Source organism: Rhea americana, unplaced genomic scaffold (assembly GCF_003343005.1).
Source record: "Rhea americana isolate MKP2758 unplaced genomic scaffold, rheAme1 scaffold_49, whole genome shotgun sequence".
In the NCBI taxonomy this organism is placed as follows: domain Eukaryota; kingdom Metazoa; phylum Chordata; class Aves; order Rheiformes; family Rheidae; genus Rhea; species Rhea americana.
The window spans coordinates 601,893-623,473 of record NW_028186634.1 but is presented as its reverse complement, the minus strand read 5'-3'; the positions used below and the strand labels follow the sequence as shown (position 1 = coordinate 623,473).

The 21,581-nt window shown below is 38.9% G+C and overlaps 1 protein-coding gene across 3 annotated transcripts; it reads right to left on the bottom strand.

The window, feature by feature from the left end:
* Nucleotides 1-1,245: 1,245 nt before the first annotated feature.
* SPTY2D1 (SPT2 chromatin protein domain containing 1) lies at nt 1,246-20,316 on the bottom strand. Of its 3 annotated transcripts, none has more exons than XM_085317115.1 (7): nt 20,156-20,316; nt 11,854-11,968; nt 8,761-10,359; nt 7,743-7,908; nt 7,031-7,108; nt 4,771-4,880; nt 1,246-3,291 (listed from the first exon to the last, which is right to left on the bottom strand). In XM_085317115.1, exons 1-6 carry the CDS (start codon nt 20,213-20,215, stop codon nt 4,784-4,786), a joined length of 2,115 nt encoding a protein of 704 aa, XP_085173241.1. In that variant the 5' UTR covers nt 20,216-20,316; the 3' UTR covers nt 1,246-3,291; nt 4,771-4,783. The 3 variants fall into 3 exon arrangements, with proteins under 3 accessions (XP_085173241.1, XP_085173242.1, XP_085173240.1); XM_085317116.1 differs by having other exon boundaries at nt 1,246-2,595; XM_085317114.1 differs by having other exon boundaries at nt 1,246-4,880; nt 20,156-20,315.
* Nucleotides 20,317-21,581: the final 1,265 nt, after the last annotated feature.

The following is a 21,581-nucleotide window of genomic DNA, read 5'->3' as shown; positions in this document are numbered from 1 at the left end:
CCCACAATCTTAATTCTCTTTAAGCTACCAACTGCCATGAATATCCACATACACAACACCAAGAAGTGGTATCAGATACTTGCTTTTCCTCAACTGAGAAAAAAGCTGGGCACAAACATTTTTAAAAAATTAGGTATTTGTCAATACAGGGAACAGGATGTAAGAACTCTTGAAACTCGCGCAACTATGAATAGAGAAAATCCCTAAAGGAAGTTAATCACCAGATGTCTTGGGAAAATCATCTATCAGTCAGAGATGGTCAGCCACTAAATTAGTGTCCTTCATTACCTCAGGAACATCTTCCATCTTTAATTTCACCCCAAAGTATGCTACATTTCTTTTTTTTTTCCTCCTTTTTTTAGATCCCTAGGCTCATGAAAATTTAAATATAAATGCATTTAAACTGGTGAGAAAAGGCTATTTATTGGATGATTAAAGTTATTATTTCAGATCTGTCTAGTGGCCTACTTAAACTCTTGTTGCAGAACGGAAAATTGCCCTCAAACATGGGAATCTTAATTTTTAAAATCTAGAGTAATACAGTTCTTTTGCTTCCAGAGAATTAACAGATCTAGTGGCTGGATTAAGCTAATAACTCAGTGTTGAATTACCTTCCACCTGAACAGAATATACCTGTTTGGAAATAAGGGATTACAAAAAAGCAATTAGCATTCAAAGAATGATTTACTATAAGCATGCATATTTACTGATATTTTAAGCCTCTCTTGAGGGTTTGTGTTGATCTTCTAACACTTGGAGGACTATTTTTAAAATAGAAAACACTGCTTGTTCTGTGTTCCCGTGTTTACTTATCACCTGAATTGAGAATTAGAGGAAGATGCTGCTTATAAAACTCCAGGATAAAATAAGTCTATTGTCATTCTGAAGAGAKTAAAGGCAAATTGCACTTTTTAAAAAAAATATTGTCACCATTCTAAAATACATATTCCTCTGAATATACATGCATATATATATGTGTGTGTGCGTGTGTGTGTGTGTATATGCATGTACGTCACACGCCTAAGCTGCCAGGTATCCTACTGATTTCCAGATCTTTTCTGTTTAAGTGACTCCATTAAATTTTTGTAATTCTTGGTGGCCGCATGACAAAGTAAAAATTCTTCCTGAAGTTGTGGGGGGACGGGCAGAGGGAGATGAAGCTGAAGTGTTTCATGTGACTGCTCAGAGAAACACACAGCAGAAAAGAATTCTTAAAAGCCTTGCATAAAGTAGACCAATGCAAAATAGCAGTAAAGTGTTTAATGCCTGTAAATTTATTGTATACATACTCTGCAAAACTTCCATATGCATTTGGTGTTAGCGCAAAAGTATACACTTTTTTGACAACACCAGAAAACAGATAAGCTGTTAGAGTAAGAGTTAACCTGATTTGTCACATTGTGTAAAAAGACATTGTGCACAACTGATATCCCCAAAGAAAAATCATTGGCTAGAACTAGAAGCACCCTTATTTACACACTAACACTTTAATATTGCATCACACCCACTCACCAAAATAAATAGAAGTACATTCATCACAATTTAAACAGTCTCTCTCCATATATTTATTTTCTGACATGTTTTGGTCTCCAGAAATATGCTATATCTAGAAATACGTATCAGCAACTAGATTAAGTTACAAAATGCAAAAAAAATAGAAAATTAGTTCACCTGGACAATATTTTGGGCTTTACACAAAAATAAATCCAGATTTCCATAGAGATCTCATATACTTCTTGAAAGATTTTTATTTTAAAGCACAGCACAGAGTTGCATACTAAGGCTTCCTGTGATATGCAAAACCCTGGCCTGCAAGACATTGCTGTAAAGTGTAAATACAGCTCAAGCGTAAATACAAGACATTTTTGAAAAAGTAGTCATTAATAGAAAGTGCCCTTCGTTTGATTTAGCATCATCATCAGTTAAGAAGTAGCTACTGTAATTGTGCAATCAAAGCCAGACCTGGAAGGGTTTTATGAGAACTATGTCATCATTTCACACTATCAAGTTTAAGGATATAGAATCTGAGATAGCAGGAACTGACCAACCTTTTTATACTCCTACATTCATTAATTTTTTTGACACAATTTAGTTAAAGGCACATTGTCAGTGAATTAAAAATCTAAAAACCAAGCCAAAATTTCATTAAATACAATTAAATCACTAGCTTAACATCAGATCCTCATAAACCAATATAACCATTCCCCCAATTTTAGTTAACCTCAAATTCAGATGCACTTTGGAAGAGTACTCATGTACTCTTTTAAGATTAATAAAATTTGGTAAACAGTAAACATCTTTGAACACAAGGTCAGGAATTAAGAAAAAACATTCTTAGTACCTTCCTAGTAGATTTACAGAAAAACGTAGCAAATGCAAACATTAAAACCCAATTATTTATACAAAATTGGAAAACCATTATCACCTCATTCCAATTACGAGAAAGTACTTCTTGATTGTAAAATTACAAACTTGTTCTTGAGTAATTTTTCCACATGAAATAAAATTTAAACAATGATTAYTGTGTTGAAGAAAAAACACAGGTATACAGTGTCTTAGGGAGGCTGGCAGAGCAGAGTGCATTCCAATCACCATCTACAAGACAAATGACAAAGTGCTTTACAGATTAAGAAATTTAACTGATCTTGTATAGAGTGGTGAATTAAAATGTATCACTACTGTGTAGGTAAATAAAAATCAGGGTTTTATTCAACTTGCATTCATCTGAAACGCAGACTTAATTCCAGACTGAACTAATTTTGAATTAATACAGATCTTGCATTTCAGAACAGCCTGCATTTTCAACCATGTAGGAAATTGCTTGCAACCAATAGAGTTATCTGGGTCAACAAAGGCCTAGAGCCTTCTTCCAGCTGCTATAAAACAAAAAACCCCAGCAACTTGATTATGGTCCCAGCAGCAGCATTATCTCGAATGGATAATTCTAGCAACTACAACAGAAAACAATTTTAGATGGTCCCATTAAGCAGAGCAAGTATAACAGATTTATAGACAAGCAGTGAGATTAAACTATCTTGCATGGTCTTAAGTGTATACACTGAGAAAATTTCAGCTAATACTGAATCAGTCCATAATATCCATCCAAACAGCTTACTCATGTCAGTGTTATGCTGAAGCAGTGAAATGCTACACCATTCGCTGAAAATGGCTCAAAAAAGGCAAGTTTTTCTCTTACACTAAGAGTCACAAACTTCAGCAGCTTCCAAAGTTGTTCCTTACAGCTTGCTTTCTGACATGCTGTTTCTGAAGGCAGCACTGTTGAATTGCCTCCTGACAGGAAAAGTTCTTTCATTGTTATTCTKTTCAGGAAGTAATTTTTCCTTTTCATTCATTAGCTTTCCCTCCCAACCCCCCAACACACACCCAAAGCCTCTGTAGTACCAAATACTTGGTATTATTAAAACACAGTAACAGCTTAAGTGGCTAAAGCCAGAGGTCCTATCAGTTGAGGTTTGGGGCCTGAGGCAAAGGCGAGAGTGACACTGGTGAGCTTTGAAAGGAAACCAGGGGAAAAGTAAATGCAACACCAGATTTGAAATTCAGATTCTCAGTGCAAAATCCTCGTAGACTTGCATGAACCCCTGTGCCAATTGTAAACAAATTCAGTTACTGAAGGAAACAGTCTTTAAATGCATAGATGGAAATAATGTGCAAATATGGGCCTTAGAATAGGTAACTGAACTCCTGATATAACTAACATTTTACATTTTGTTTGATGAAATTAATCAGTCATTTGCTAGATGCCAGTGGTATGAAGTCATTAATATCAGTTGCAAATATAGTAACACAATTTCATTCTGATGTTCTTTCCGAATAGTGAACCTGATTCAATGACTGCTTCACATTTTAAATAATTTAAAAACACCTGATTTTTAATGCAAGAGAAAACAATGTGCACTGTACACTTAATCTGTAAAAGCAGCAGAAATTGTTAGACAAACTTGAAGATTTACAGGGCAGGAAAAGAATTTCAAGGCGTATACTTGAGCCCAAAAGCACAAGCTACATACAAACACTGGAAATTCCTATTTTTCCGGATGTGTATTCATCATACTGAAACAGATTGGCATTGAAATTCCAGGCCCAGCAAAGGCCAACGTAACTTTTTGGTCATTTCTGTAACTGCACTATTTGCAAGTGACATGCACTGTTAGAAACAGAAGTTCTATTTTTTTAAAAAAACTGGTTAAGAGACACAGTCCTCAAATCAGAAAATGTTAGCACTTTATTGCTTTGAACATCTGTGGCAATAGCTGAAATTTACACTCACCCAAGCCATTTCTACACAGAAGATATTATTTCAATACTTTGAGGGATCTCAACTCAGACTGAGAACAGGATATAAAACAATTTCTTTACATCTCAAAAAATATCAGGGAACAAGAATGTTACTCTTTTTGAAGTGAATGCAAAACTGGTTTACTGGTCTATGGGTCCACACAGTTGCAAGTCAGTGCATAGCTAGTCAGTATTTCTGCTGGCATTTTGAACAACTGATTTCATCAATGGAAATCTTTACTGTTTTTTCTTCCTCTTAATATGCATTAGTGCACTAATTTCTTCATATAAAAAAAATAAACCCTGGCAAGTATTAAAAATAAATATCTTATTTATGTCAAACTAAAGCCTTGCTTTTCAGTATTATCATCCCTTTACACATTCTTTTGCCCTCTAGCAAGCAAATGGAAACTGAAGTAGAGTAAGAGATGTATGGAGGCAGAGGGTAGCAAAAATGAGCAARATCAACACCATTTTAAGTTTGTTAACGTGTCCTCAGCTTCTTTGACTGTCTCTTGCGTTTCAATTCCTCTTCTTCTCGTTTCATTTCTTCTAAGTCCTCCTGAACACCAAGTCTCAAGCTGCCAAATAAGATGAGATCCTTTACAAAGTGCTATTCAAGAAACATTACACTTGACTTCTGCATTTTCCCTTAAGAAAAACAATCCTAAAGTTATCACAGTTGATTTGAGGAAAAATACCTTGGATCTGTTCAACACTATCATAGGTATTCTTTAATTTTAAAAATATAGCTTTAGGAAAAGACAGGTGTACAAAGAAATCAAGATTCTCATCACTGAAACACTCAGATCTTCTCAGGAAGAATGATTTAACTTCTGGTGAGAAAAACAACATTACGAGAAAAACAACATTATGAAAAAAACTGACTTTTATTGAGCAGTCATTCTTTTTTGAAAACAAACTGCTGAAAAGTGTCAATTCTCCCCAAGCTAACTCACATGCAATCATAGCAAGACTGCTTCAGATCAGCTTCTTGCCAAGAACCATCTACACCTTATATCTTGGCAAGGGTGAGAACAGACATCAGAAACAGAAGCAACCAGTTGTGTTGCGACTCCTTGCCTTTGGGCACAATTCAGGCACGACCCTGTTCTACCTTGGTCCATCAAGCTGCGAGGGCACTGGTGAGCAGGCACATGAAGGAGGTACTGCAGAATACAGCATGTTCTAACTATCTCCCTGCCTAGTTTCTTTGGCTTCCTAGAAGTCAGTACATTGAAACAGATAGTCAATTATTTCAACAGTATCAGCGATCACTGGCCTTCTCTTCAAAAAAGGGCAGAGGCTGGACAGTCTTGCTGGTTTGATACTAGGAATGGGTGTGAAGTACTGCCTCAGCTTGTAACCCTACAAAGTGTGTTTGGGCATCTGTCATTCACTGTGAAGCCGTGCAAGGTAGCTTGTACCTTAATACAAAAGAAGCAACAACACAACAGTCTATCCTGATCCAACTGTTCTAGGTAACTACTCCAATACAGGCTCTAACACAGATTTAATGCCTAAGCAAACTGAGGAAGTAACTTGAATTCAGGAAACTGCAGTCATCCAAATTAATAAAAAAAAAATACATCAAACATATGTAATCAAACTCTGTCTTAAATCACTTTCAACTTGAATCAACTTTTCAACAGCTAGAATTAATGGCCTTGCTTTGTTAGGAAGAGCTTCTCTTATTAAAGGTCAATGCCTTTAATCATAAAGTCTCAGTGAAAAAGTAGCTTGGGATCGAAAAGCTTACTCAGAATTGTAGTCAAGATCCATAGCTCCTTCTCTTTTATAAAAAGCTCCTCTTCCTTTTTTCTTTTTGCAAAACCTCACTCCAGATTCCCAGTAAGAGAATTCAGTGAAGAGCAATACCTCTGTAACATCCCAATTGTTTCTTGTAACTCCATTTAATAGGCTACTTTAACTTTGAGAGCTGCAGCTATTCCCAAGAATAAGGGGGAATAAGGACAATGACTAAACTTAAGATACAAGCTTCCAATACCCTGGGCCCCATCTGAATGGAGAAAGAAAAAACAAAACAAAAACAAAAAAGCACACCATTAAGTACAACAAAAAATTTGTTAACTCAGTATATTTCCAGTATTTTCCACTGCCTAGTAAAAAAAACAATTTAACAACTTTGCAAAGATTTGACAATTGTATTATACATCTTCCATCCAGGATTAAAAAACTAAAAACAGTTTACGGTGATGGTCAGGTTTCTGTAATAGCCAGTTAAGATTTGCACAGGTCTAGGGGCTGAAATCATAATCAAATTCAATATGAAAATCCAGTCATTTTGAAATCCCTATTTATAAAATATCTGTACAGAGTAATTATATATATAGTTTTAAGAAATCTCCTTCCAGTCCTCAAGAACTAGCAGAATATTGCAGTGTTTGGAACAAATTAAAGGGTTTAGCATTTTAACTAGGATTTTTAGGATTTGTAGAAGTATTCTGGGGCTTAATTTGGTATAATTTTTGCAAGAAAAACTTATAATTAGAATGAACACAAATTTGTTTATTATACCCATTACTTCACTGGCAGGCGGGCTGGCTGCCCGAGTTTAATCTTTGTTAATCTTTTCTGTCAAAAATGGAGATATATAGTATTATGTTCAGGACTACGTTTAATCAGCAAGAATCCACTCTAAATTTAAATAGAAAGAGAGAGGGGGAGTAGTCTGAAGTCAGAGAGCAATGCAACTTAAATTTGCGCATACCTTCTAGCTTCTTCTTTCTGTTGCTCTCTCCAGCTGCTCTCCATATAACGTAAGGCATAATCACTTTCATCTTTGTATCTGGAAGTTAAATATTCACATTTAGCACACTAAAAATATGACCTGTATGGCTGTTATGAATTAACTTTTTTTTCAAAAAAGAAAATTCTCTTACCATTTACTGTTAGATTGTAATGTTTTGAAAGAATTCAAGTTTAAAGTCACTAAAATGCCTGCTTTATACCTTATTGTCAGCTAAGAAGAAAGTATTTAAACAATGATTTCATTTTCTAACAGTTCCTATTCAAACAGGCCAAGTTAGATCCTCCTATGAAATAGTTAATACCACTGCATTCAGCAGTTTACATGAAGGCAGCTGCATTTGACACCCTGAAGTATTACAGGCTGCAGTAGAAAGTAGAATACTCACTGACAGAAAAGATTTAGGAGTTATACATGTGAAAAAGTGAAAACTTGTTTTCCAGTTGTCTCATTTGCATCTAATTTTATTGTTCCTCAGAAAAGCATGCAGGCAGCATGAAAAGTCAAGATCCCTTCTGTACACAAGCAGCTCTAATGTTTGTTAAGTTTCTGAACTGCAAGAACACTTATAGTTGCCAAGACTTTACTCATTCAGCTCAAATATTTAGTTCTATTCTTTGAACTATAGTTTCTGTAAGAGTTTTTGCAATATCTTAAATTTGGGCTATCTTACCTTTTCCGGTCATATCCAAATATTTCCCGAATATGCTTTGATATTTCTTCTTGGGGTTCTCCTTCATCTTCAATGAAATCATCCATTTCAGAGTCGTATTCATCATCATCATCATCTTCTATCTGCCTTTTGTAACTAATGGGTGGGAGAGAAGGTCTTCCAAGACCTAAGTGAGAGAGGAGTAAAGAATGACAATAATCTGTCTAAAAACAGGCACTTTTTTTTTACATTTGCTTCTTCATAAAGAAGTGTTTTTATAGTACTTCTGCCTGTGCCCTGGGCTCAGACATTTATAATTCTGGGCTTCAAAGTGGAAAAGTTCTCTCAATTTATTTGACAATTTTAAGACACACAATAAAAGAAAATATTTCCTGTAAGCTATGTTATGGAAGATTATATATCACTCATCAGCTGCATCCCGAGAGAGCTACCAGACCAAAAATCTCTCTACATTCTTGTTCAGTTCCTGGGTTTTCTAGACACTTGCAGGAGTCCATGCTTTTTATCTCTGTTCAAAAACCAGTTTTAAAAACTATTCACTTTACTGATGGTAAAATTCACCGTACATGAACTTGCCAAAATAACTGAGTAACAATCAATCACAGATTTGCTGTGAGGTTCTTTTTTTTCCTCTAATTTTATTTACTGCTTTAAGCATCTGTTATGAGTAACTACAACTCTTAAGCAATACAGGAAGTGAATCCTTCAATTCTTTCCCTTTTAAAACCATTCATATGCCAACACCTAGACTGCTTAGATTTCTTTCACGTAGAACTTTACCCTCCCGGTCCTGATTTCAGGTAATGTGGGTAGAGGTAAAAACAAGTAAGTTGCAGAGGGTAAAAAAGCATTCCATTGTTAAATACACTTTTTAAAAGGCAAAGATGGCATTTTATCCATATCTTTCTAATTGCATCCACAATTGTTAGAGGCCTTCATTGACCTCAACCCAGACATATCAAAAATATGGAAGAAATCATCTAGGTTGAAAGTTCTTACTTGCTGTAAAACTTCATACCTTGTGGATGAAACACTGGTCTAGGCCCTTGGAAAGGTCTCATTCCATTAATCTGTCCGTTGCTAGGCCTTGTGACTAGATTTTTAGAAGAAATTGTTTCTGATACAACAGTACACTTAGGTTTTACAGCTGTACCCAAGCCGCTGCCTGGTCGTCCAGGTCCTGTGCTTGGACTGACACCTGGCCTTCCTGGTCCCGTACCCAAACCACCGCCTGGTCGCCCAGGTCCTGTGTTTGTGCTGACACCTGGCCTTCCTGGACCAGTGCCCAAGCTGCTGCTAGCTCTCCCAAGTCCTGCATTTGTGCTGACGCCTGGCCTCCCTGGTCCAGTGCTCAAGCTGCTGCTGGCTCGCCCAGGCACCATGCTTGAGCTGCTGCCTTGTCGCCCAGGTCCCACGCTCGAGCTGCCAGCTGGCCTTCCAGGTCCCATGCCTGAGCCACTGCCCAGGCGCCCAGGTCCCATGCTTGAACTGATGCCCAGCCTTCCAGGTCCTGCAGCTGAGCTGCTGCCCAGTCGCCCATGTCCTGCGGTCGAACCACTTCCTGGCCGCCCAGGTCCCGCACCAGAGCTGCTGCTTGATTGCCCAGGTCCTGTACTTGAACCACCTCCTGGATGTCCAGGTCCTCCTTTTCCTAAACTGCTACCTGACCGCTTTGCATTGGAGTTAATTTCATGGTGAAGRGCTGCAGCATTTCCCAGTTTGGTATGGGCAGACTTTTTCAGGTTAGATTCTTTAGCAGATGGTAGCCTCTGAGCCCCAGTGGCTGTTGCTTTTGAGGGTGGCGCTTGAGTGCTTGAGCCAGATCTTCCTATGCCATTGACAGATAATTTACTAAAATGGCTACCAGTAGAGCTTTTTAAGGAGTCATTTTGTGAGGTTTTATTTTTTTCCATTTGACTAAATTTGGAAGATGACGAGCGTGAGTGTTTTTCAGTCAATGCTGGTGCTTTGGATTTCTTATCAGCACTGCTCACAGAAGACAGGCTGCCTTTTATAGAGGAATGTTTATCTATTGAGCTTTTGTTAAGTTTTGTATTTACAGATTCTTTCTGAGAATTCACTTTTTTTGAAGAACCGGATACACCTGTATTCCTAATCTCTTTCTCGTTTTTCTTTTTCTGCAGTTCCATTCTTTTGTTTTTGCGCTCTAAATATTCTCTCTCTCTCAATTCCTCTGCTGTCCTAGGTCTCTCTTCTACCTTTTTCACTACTTTTATTTCCACTGGTTCATACTGTTTTTTTTCAGCAAGCCTTAGAAGATCTGTGAAGTTCAGAGGTGCTGGTGCATTTTTGGGAGGTGCCTTTGGTTTCACTGCAGCTTTGGCTGGTTTCTCTTCATACTCCTCTTGCTCATGCTCAGATTCAGTCTGACTGTATTCAAATTGTTCAGTTTCATCTTCTGTTGTGCACTCAGCTTCTGCAACCTGAGCAACATTCTCAGAGGTCCTCCTCTTTCTAGGCTTTTCTTCAACAGGAATGCCATTATAGCCATAAAAGTTATCCTTTGTTCGCGAAGCCATAGCTCTTGCTTTTCTGTCATGTTTCAGTTCAATACGCCTAGCCAAGAGTTGTTCTTTCCTTCTTTTTTCTTCCAGTGCTGTAGAAGAACAGGAGAAAGTTATGCAGAAATACTCTCATTTCAATTACTTTCAATTGATAAACCACTTCAACATAAGCTTATGTCTGGTTAACAGCTATCTGAAACAGATACAAAGACCAGAGAGTGATCAGAGGTCTGGTAACAGGACAATGGACCTAGACAAACTATTTCACCTGAATCAGCTACTCCTAAAATCTAAAAACAAACAAAAAAAAAATAAGCCAGTGCCACTATTTTGCAACCCACTAAGCTGATTCAACAGAAGCAACTCTATGCATAATGTTATGCAAACTAAGGGGAACTACTGTGTAAAGTACAGGACTTCAAACAGGGTATCTGAAGAACGGACAAGAATTTTGGGATTGATCAGAGAATTGTGATCATACAGAACTTACTATTGGATGTTTAGGGGAAGGTGGAGAAAGGGCAGGATCAAAGAGGAACAAGTATTTGAAAACAGAATGTGCACACGGTGGCAAAGAAGGAGTGGAGGGAAGGGGCTGGACAGGGGTATGCAAGCTGATGGTCAGTACTTGTCTGGCATAGCCCTGTGCTGGATCTCCACAGCCTGTCCTATACTCTTACTAAACTATTTTCTGCACGAGCATGTGCTCCATTTTAAGCACCAGGGCCATGATCTACTGGCAAAATTCAAGTTGAATTAGCTGATGAGCAAGATGAAAGGTCTAGCTAGATACTGGAGACACCAAGGCTACAGGGGCCAGATACCAAAGCGACTCAGGAAAAGGAGTTTCCCTGAGCATCAGTCCCTAGAAACAGAATTGCACTATTCATGCTGCATTTTTACGTAGGTTCCTGTAAAGATCCTGTCCTGCTGCTTGTGTTAATTTGTCAGTGTCTGTGCCTATACAGAGTGCATGCACATGCCTATTTGGAATTCATGCTCAGTCTTGCTTCTGCAGCTACAATATGAGAAAGGGATAAGGTGCAGACTCTCATGACAGGCTGAGGAGAGCAGGAATCTCCTGGATCATCCAGTCCACTAGATTTAGCTACCCTTATCAGAAGGTAAACATTAGAAATAATGCAGTCAGTTTCTTCTATAGACTAAAGGAAACATAAGACAATAAAAAATTGTGGCACAAAAAAAAAGCCTGTCATAAATTTCAGACTGTATTGATACAGTAGATTAAGACAACACTGAACAATAGGAACTCTGTTCTGACAAATACAGCCTTTCAAAATTATGAAATAACCAAAAACCCAGCATGGTTTCTTGCAGTGTCTCTTCACCTTAACTACTTCTTGGCCTCTGATAGTAAAAGCTAGGGTAGCTGATTAATACTTAAATCCTTAAGAAAGCCTGAAAGTATACCTAATCCTTATTTTTTCTTCAGTTTTCATTTAGCATCAGTCGTGTGCATAAATTCAAGAAACAGACAAAAATAGTTGCATGTGCAAGAGGAAGAGTCCTAAAAAGTGAATAAAGCTCATCAGAAGGAAGTATTTTGGACAACTTCAACTAGTTACCTTTTTTCCTTTTTTCTTCTTCTTTCCGTCTGAGAAACGCTTGTACTGCTGCAGATTCTACACCCTTGACTTTTGGAACCTTTTTGGGAGGACCAACAGCCAAACTGTATCTTTTCTGCAAAGAACAACAAACATATCAGAAAAGTTAGAGCTGTAAAATCTTAAGAGTTTTTAAAACTGAGAAGTTTTAAAACTAGTACTAGTCTAGTACTAGTCAGTCAGGCACTTGACTAAGCATAGAGACAGTACTGAATAATAAGCAATAAATTTCCACAGAAGCTGGCAGTGCACTCAGTTGTGCAAAGAAATGGACAAGAAACCAGAAGATAGGTAGGAAAACCAAAGGAAATGAGTAAAATACACTAGACTGCAAAGGAATACAATAGCTATACCAGTAATGGAGGGGAAGGAAAAAAAAGAAAAGAAAAAACCACACCAGTTCAACCTTACACTCTTCCAAGCAGAATACAAAAGTAGCATATGTTCCAAGCTGTCAGAGTCCCTTTATTTTTCATATTGCAGGTTTACAGGCCCATTACAGCTTTCAATTTTTTGTGGATGCTTTTATCAGTTTAAGACTATCTTAATCAGTAATAATAAACAAATTCCACGGGTAAGTTAGAATGCAGACTTCATCAGCATAATTAGCAGGCTGATCTAAAACCAATGACACAATTTTGACTTTTGTTCCCGTTGTAGTGGTCCTAACTGGAAAACTGTAGCACATCAAGGAATTAGTGATCTGTTTAACAGTAGACCTGATGCAGCACAGGCCTGTGCTGTATTTATCAACTGACCACTGGATGAATTTAGCCAACTAACCGTAAAAACCTGAATTTAACCCCCACTTGGCACCAGGCAATTTTACCACCTGCACGTCTCATCTTACCTTGAAGTGAATCAGCACAATTTCATATTACATCCTTTTGCTTGTTTATAAGAGTGATGAATAGAGCTGTTTATTTCTAGGAACATTCTATAAAGCTCTAAAGACAACAGTGCTGGTGAACACCACCACGGACAGGATCTGCGCAGCGTGGCACACTGTCGAATGCTGTACAACTCTGGGTTCCCAGAATCTGAAGGGACATAAGTTTATCTATGCTATATGCTTTGTCCTTCACATGTTATCTCCAATAAATGGTACTTTAATCAATCCTTATAGAGTCTGTGCCTTTCTTACTGGGATCTGTAACGAAAATCTGTTCTTATACTTGTTCAGACATGCTCTTTCATAAATGTTCCAATTATCAGACTGAGCTTTAGAGGTATAAAACTAAAATGGAGAGAAGAAGAATTCTGATCTTCTTCCCAAAAAAAGAAGCTAGAGAAGATARATGAAGCAATCAGACACACAAAAATAGTGGCAAAAATGTACACAACAGGAAGGAGTCAGTTAAATCCAGAAGCAGGTGTAAAGCAGAAAAATATACTTAGAAAGAGTGTTTTGATGTTTGATAAGGGGCTTGGGGGGATTTTGATAGGAAAATAGATTAGAAGTTGAAACAAGATCTTCTGCATGGCAAGTTAGGATCCTCATCAAATGAAAGCTGTGAAGTGAGGTCCCAAATAAAACATTTAAAGCAAAAAAAAGAAATATAGCACAGAAGTCAGTACTGGTACCTTTTCTATACTCGTATAGCCTTATGAAACATAACATTAAAAAGATTACATGAAAACATATGGTAAAAGCATCTACATCCAAATATTTTCGAGGCAAGAAATAGGCAAGCCTGTAGAACAAATCCCTATAGATTTCAATACCTTACAGTGGAAGCCTCAGTTCTAATTTCTGATTCACTGGAACAGTAGCATATGCATAGGTACTTGGATTACTTTTATACAAATAATACAGAAAATCATGTATTATCTCGTATATACATATACTAAGACACAAAGTTCAATGGTTCATTTCTAAAATGCAGCCAAAACTGGCTTGAAGTAGGACAGTTACAATACCATACAATACTGTTAAAGTTGCGTTTAATAATTTTCAAAACAGATAAAACATAATAAAGCTACACTACTAATCTACWTTCTAGTAGCAAAAGCTGACATACAGCATCATCACAACAAAGAGCTACTACAAGCAAGCTCATTTACTGAGATTCTTCTACACACACAAGTGTTTGTCACAATCTGAGAATGAATTTTGTAAACCTGCACCACTGAGATGCTCCTGCTTTGAACAGTTTTTGGTACTTACAAGAGAAATCATTAGAATCAAGATTGCTAGGGCTCTCTCTCTCTCTCTCAAAAAAAAAAAAAAAAAGGCTACTCCTGGAGCTGGGACCCTCTTTTTCTAGAAAAAAAGGCATGAATTTCCTGGCCTCACCCCACCCCTCAGTTTCTGAAGTTTGTTGTTTACAATATGGGGCATTCTAAGAACTAACTGTTCATGAAATCTGAACCACAAGGCGGTATTTCCRGTAAATTTCTGGGGAAAACTAACCCTTGACTCAGTAGCCTCAATCTAAATCAGAAAGGATATGGCAAATCAATCCACTCAATACTAGTGAATATTCTTTCAGAAAAAGGTTGAAGCAAATTAGTGGACACCTTAACAGCAATTTAAGATGCTCTGTCTGTAGCAAACTAGCCAAGTGAATTATCTTATTCCCAAAGCTAAACACAGCATATTTTGCCCTGATAACCTAATTTAGAAAAGTTTGATTTGCTTACTCAGTTTCTACAGTTTAGGGAAAAAAAAAAAACAAAAATCTGAGGATATTCTAAAAGCATTTTAGGCCTAAGAAACACTTTTGAAAACTGAACAGCAGGGACAAATGTRAATAGGTCTATCATGTTAGGAGGCTCTATAAAGAATTAAAATGATAGGGAAGCAGTTTCCAGGCTTTGTTTTGCTGCAGTGAACACTCCTATCCAGAAACTGGTTTGCAAAGCATGTTGACAAACATGCTATCAATATTGTGCAAAGTTCTGCAAAACTGAAGACTTAATCCATCAGTAGTCACTTTCCTTTATATTGGTTTCCAAGTGAAAACACAGCTAAACATTTCATTGACAAATACAAGAACTCCTGTACTGGAAATCATTGCTTCCATTGATGTACACCTTCATTTGGAAATAGCATAAAATAATCAGCTTAAGTTTACTTGTTTTAAAAGCACCGAAACTTTCACTTTTCTACAGCCCTGATCAAATGTTTTACTTGCACCGCAAATTAACACACCGTCAAATCCCAGGTAAAATAGACACAGTAAACAGGCATATCACTTCTTTTTCCAAATAGCTGCACTAATCAGACTTTCTACCTATACAGAGCAGGTTAAATCAGAGAAACAGAAGTGTTTAGCCTTTGGAAAAGAGCAGGTCAAGTCATTTCAGAACCCTGCACTACTCTCACTGTGGACGCACATTATCTCTCTGGGTAGCACCCAGTGACAGCTCACAGCTCACCCCCTGAATATCACCAAAATCTGTAGTTGGTAATGTTTTATCCAAAGAAAAAAAAGTAAAGGCTGTGGAAGTGCCTTTCTTCAACTGCATACCCTCAGTATAAAACATCCCCACTAAATGCAGAGCACTGGTGTCCTGGGAACCAGTCCTGGGCGGTAGGCACTACAAGTGAGCCCTGCAGGTCACAAGTATAACTACACAATATGAAACAGGTTTTTCTCTTAAATCACACTGCCTTGTATGCCTTTCTGTTTAAAGGCTGGTACATGATCCTGACACAGTTGCAGCTATTTTGATACCAACACTGAAGTGCCAAAGATTAGACTATAAAACCTAGATTTTATGAAATTATTGCAAACTTCGCTGCATCCAAATTAAGCTCAAAGAGGATTGGGTATCAAACCAAACCAACAGACTATTAGATCCACCAGGGAGGGCAGTAGAGATATTGTCTTTAATAGTAAATATTTACACAGGTAGCAAGGCAAAATATCAAACTGATCAATTCCGCATAATCTAATTCTGAAGTAATATTGTGGAAGCAATCATTTTTGTTATGGACATGCCCATACAATCTAGTAACTCCATTTGTGCTATCAGTTTTGGGCAACCTTCCTAGGTTGTCACAGAATTTTATACATTAGCAAGATATGAGTCCTATACAACGTTACAAGAGAACTTTTTTTTCCCCTTTACCATTGGTAAAGCCATGTGGCTTTCTCCAATGAGAATGTCCTTTTATATCCTGAAGACAGAGGGGAATAATTTTTTGAAAGTATAACTAAGGGTTCATTAGCACAATTAAGTCACATACCTCCTCGCTTTTGTCACTCCTTTTGTTATGCCCTAACGCCGGTTCCTCTAAAGGCTACTCTCTAAACTGATCAGTAAGGACCATCTGTGTTTACTGCCCAAGGGCCCCTGGCACTATCCCATGCCTGTACTTTCAAGGCCTCTGCTATCGTCTTATTGTTCACTGGACAGACAGTCCCATTTTAGGGTCACTGACAGTTCACTCTGAGCAGCTATGGTTTCTTAGAATACACATGTCTAATGCTTTCTCAACTACTTTTTATTAACATCTAATTACAGCAAAGTTAACAGCAGTTATCAAACGTGCATACATTTGTTTGATTTTGTTCAGGTTACAACAATCCCTATGAATACAAAGCCTTTAACACTTAAGTATTTTAACAATAGCACCATACTGTTCTCCATTGGTTTTCTCAAAAAAAAAAAAAGGTCAAGCATTTTACTACTAAAAAATTAAGATTTTGCAACTATTACTGTCACAATACCCAAGGTGAACCATCCATTTWAAAAAAATGCTTTTTCTTCTGTTACATGTTGCTTCACATAGTGTTAAAAAATAAAAACCAACATGCTTCACTGCTTCCTTTATACAGTGATATTGCAGAAACCCATTTTCTTGCATTTATACAAGAAGAGAGATTATGAATGGAAGAGTTCAGTAAGTTTTGCACATTTTACTCAGCATTTTCAAGAGCCTGGAACTTAACTATCAAATAAAGTCAAGTTGAGACTAAAGGCCCTCCTCAACCCCCTGCCAGTCTGCTACATTGCATATCTATCTTTTCTCCTCATATGAATACTGATATAATACATGGAAYATTTCTAGGCATTGTTTTTAGGACAAGTTTAACCATACAATAAAGGTATAAAGACCAACTGAAAAGGGATCTGATTCTGTAATGAATCTATGACAAAACCGTATTTCACAGGCATTTTTTAAATTTCTCTTGAAGGGCAAATGTTCAATAGCTTGTAGGTTATAATTCCATGGGAAGCCTTTTTAAGCACACAGTGTTCTCTGTTGAACAAATTTTTGCCATGGCACCACTTCCCAAATACAAATGACTGCAATTTAAAGGCAAATAAGCAGGGAAAGGTAAACCAAGCTTCTGACAACTACATTTATCTGTCAACGTTGCTGAAGGTTTTTTCTTAAAGATTCATACTTGCTATATATGATCAGTCTGACTTGAAAGCAGATTTCAAGTGCTGACATGGATGACAAGCTGTTTTAGTTTTAGGTCACCTCTTTGCAGCTAAATGCCATTCTCTTTCGAACTTAACTGCACTATTTTGTAAGTCTTATATATGAAGGATTCACCTCCCATTAAAAGGGGGAAGGATCAACATGACAGTATTTTGATTTTTGATAAAGTACTGATAGTAGTAGAAACAGAAGGTGAGATAAAAGGATAGCTTGGTTTCTAACTATGTTCACGGTGTTTCTTAAAATGACTCCAATTTCATACTTTAAGAATCTGCCATCCAAAGATCTCCAAGTGCTTCCATCACGTGCATTATGTCACATAACATTCTTGCAGCATAATAGGATATACCAATTCCACAAACAAGAGAACAGCAATTTATGTCTTTCTGAAGTCAAGAGTAATCTTGCATAACCAATAACATGCCTAATCAAAGCAAGATCACATCCGAAATCTAATGAACTGCTGAATATAAACACCTGAAACTAGAGCTATATACAATACCGAAACCTCTACAGAATGTTACATGAGAAAAACCCATAACTGAGGCTCTTTTCAGCAATGGCTATGGAGATTAACAATACACCATTAATAACTTTTATACACATTGATACGTGGACTCTTTTTTTTTTTTAGAAAGAAAATCTGATGCAATTAATACTGTATTGAAAGGTTTATTTCAAAGTCCTTTTGAATCTGGATTTCCATAGGGAGATGAACACGTCTAATTTTACAGGGACATGATGCAATGCTGTCACTGTTTTATGATACAGTAATCACAAAAACCATTATTCCTTAAAGAGTTTTTCAATAGTTTCTAGTTTTTCCTATAAAGCACATGAATGTGGTACTCTATTTTTTCATTAACATAACTGTGAAATACTTAACTTAGTGCATTGTAAACATGCCCTTAAACTTCTTGAAGGAGAATTCAGAGGATATATTGATTAACAAAGGAACTAACACTCCTGGAAAACTCATAACTTGACATGCTATCAAGGTCTGCTACTTGGTCCATACCATGTTTCTAATTTAAAATATTTTAAGATTAATTCTATACATCTCATGTGAATAGTTTTTATACACTAATTTTAACCTAGCGAGGTGACTTAGGTACGTAAATATCAGGAAAGACTGAGCATGAACTCCTATGAAGCTTAGGAGCTGCAGATAAYCTCAAATAGCATCAAGTACAGCCTGTTCAGTTAAAAGCCACACCACTAACGCACTAGAGAGCCTGGAAATCAATGCATTCTCAGCTATGGACTGAATTGTACTCTCAGTTCTTAGTTAATCAAGTCAATCCTAATCCAGCTTTTTCTAAAAACAGGAACAAACCCTACACCCATTGCACAAGGAGTAAGATTGCCTCCTCTTAGTAGCACACCCGTGCTAGAAAACATAGGAACTATTTCCTCAGCTCATCATCATAGCTTGTAACAATTTGCAACATTAAAAAGTGGATGAACTTGCTAGTTCATTAAAATTAGTATATTAGAATTTCACGAGAAAAACCAAGAAGGCAGAATGTAATTTCAAACATCCAAAGGACTACAACCACCCAATGATAATTTAGTGTAACACCTGTTGTATGAGCAAGTCAAAGAAAAAGGCATTTAAATATCTTCACATGTTTATACGATATTGTTCTATTTATATTAGAAGTTATATTTCTACATGGAGCCAGGGATAAAACTAAGGCTAAATCATTAAAGAGTAAGTCTTAAGATTTTTTTTAAAAAACACAAATGAATCTGATGAATTATGCATATCTACCATACAGTTAGTCCACATTATCAATAATCATAATATTAGTGAATACTAGCAAAATTACATAGATGCGCTGAGATAAGTTCTAGAGGGCCTCCGTTTTAGCACTGTCAAAAATAAAGAACATGCTTTTTCTGTTACTTACAGTTTATGTTAAATCTACTCTCCCTCATTTATACTGGTGTGAGAGAGCTAATCAAAGAAACACAGAACTCTAACACCCATCAAATAACAGACAAATAACAGAAGCATTTCTCTAGCTAATGGAGAGAAAATATTTTTTTAATCCAAATAAGCACACCTGGCTTACAATCCATGCCCTGTCAAAGTAATGTACCAAAAGGCCACAGGCCCTCCCCACTGCTAGACTTCATGTAGCTAAGAAAGCCAGTTATTTTATATTGAATCAACATAAAACTCACATGGTGATTTGTAAGACAAATTGCTAAAATGCAGACTTCTAAACAACATTCATATGAAAGAAATCTAACACCACCCATCAACTCTCCAGTTACCACTACCACAGCCTCCTCCTTAGAGAGGCCAAATAACTAGACTGGACTACTCAATAAGCAAATTCATCCAGGACTTGTCATTCTTTGTGTCTGACACGCATTTGAAACSTGGCAGACTTATGTTTTCAGAGCAAACAAAAGAAACGATCTATTTTTAACCACAAGCGCTGCACTCCCCGGCACCATCAGTTTTGTCTCCGCAGCTCAACATTTCTGGCAGCTGCAAGGTACAAACTCGGGCTGCCCTTTCCCAGCTCCGCGACCGCTGAGACCTGTTGACAGGAGCCCCCCTTGGCCCGCCGCCCACCCGGCTACGTGCTGACAGCGAGGCGAAAGGCCCGGCTCCCACTCGGCCGGGCAGGCCCGGCCAGCGTCAGCCAGTCCCGAAAAACGGCTTCCGCGGCCGGTCTCCAGGCGGCGACCGACGTGAGGCAAAAAGGCCCACGCGAGATTCCGGGAAATTTTGGGGCGCCGCCTCCCCAACGGCTTTAACGGCCACCGGCCTCGCGCGCTTCCCCCCCACCCCAACGGCTCCTACGGGCCCCGCCGCGGGCTCGCCCGCTCCCCTCCCCCGCTCACCGGCACCGAGTTCAGCCCCTGCTGCTCCGAGGCCACCACGAGGATATTCCGGAAATCCATGGCTGGCTCCGCGCCCGCGGGCGGCTCCCGGCCGGCGGCGAGGCAGTCGCCCTCCTCCCCGCTCCCCCTCGAGCACGGCAGAGGCGACACCGCCCCCCGCCACCCTCCCCACCGCGCCGCTGCGCTCGCTTCCGGCCGCCGCCGCCGCCTACCCCTTATATCACCTCGCCTCGCGCCGGCGTCACTGCCCGCGCGTCACTTCCCGTGTGGCTGGCGCTCGCCTCGGGAAGCGCGTCAGTCAGGGGGCGGCCGTTGGGTGGCCGTTGGGCGGTGCAGCGCGCGCTCCCGCGAGCGCCGGGCAGAGCGGGCGCCGGCGCCGGCGCCGGCACCGCTTAATAACGTCCCGCCGCCGGCGTGGCGCCGCCCCCGCAGCTGATTGCCCCTCGCGAGAAGCTGTTGTTTTGGGTTTTGCTTCCCCCTTTTCCCCTCCCTCCTGCAGTCGTTAGTCAGCCTCACTCGAAGCCGTAAGTCATAAGCACCCAGCTCCCCAGCCTTCGTACTGGAAACATTAAAAATCGATTACAGTAATTATATATATATGTGTGTGTGTGCGCATGTATAAATACAATACATATTTAAACATATATRTATATAAGCTCTTGCAGTTCTGAAACATTTTGTCACTTTCTAGGGTGAACCAGAAAAATTCAAAAGCCTGCACAGGCATTTCAAAAAAATAAGGAAAGCCCATCCCTGTGAGGTACTTGGCGACTCCTGCCCGCACCTCTCTTCCATGTATCTCCTTACTCACACGCGGGAGCAAACGGTGAGGTCAGCTTGCTCCGCAAGCCCGGCTGAGTGGGACGGCATCCAAACAGAAAGCCTGCCTCGATGGACAAATACACACCAAGCACTTGCTCCAATCTAGCTTTGCTTGTCAAGGCTCGTAAAGAAATGAAGCTTAGCTTCTTGGGGTGTCACGATTACGACAGTATGCCCTCCTCGCCACGTAAGTGCAGCCCGGTAAACAGCGCTGCCGGCTCCAGCAGCGCTGACCTTCAGGGTAGCTGAAGCAAAACACTGTAGCTGTGTGTATTCAAATATTTGCACGTTGTGCAATCGAAGACTCCCGACTCGTCCCACTGCATCTATTTTCAGTTCCTCCCCTGCCCTCTTAGATCTGTCAAAGCTTGCTCTGCTCCAGGTGGCTTCTTACAGCGAACTGGACACAGAAATAAATCATTTTTTCCCTTCAATTCTTCTTTCTTACAGATAACTTCTGGTTTGTCTTTTTTTTTTCTTTCTCTCAGTTTCAGCCTTCTGTCTTCCGCTGTGATACTGTCAAGAAGGAAATGATGCTGTCTTCTGCCAGTCTTATCTGCCATCCCATCACTGCTGCAGTGCTTCTTGAGCTAGGATTTCCCTG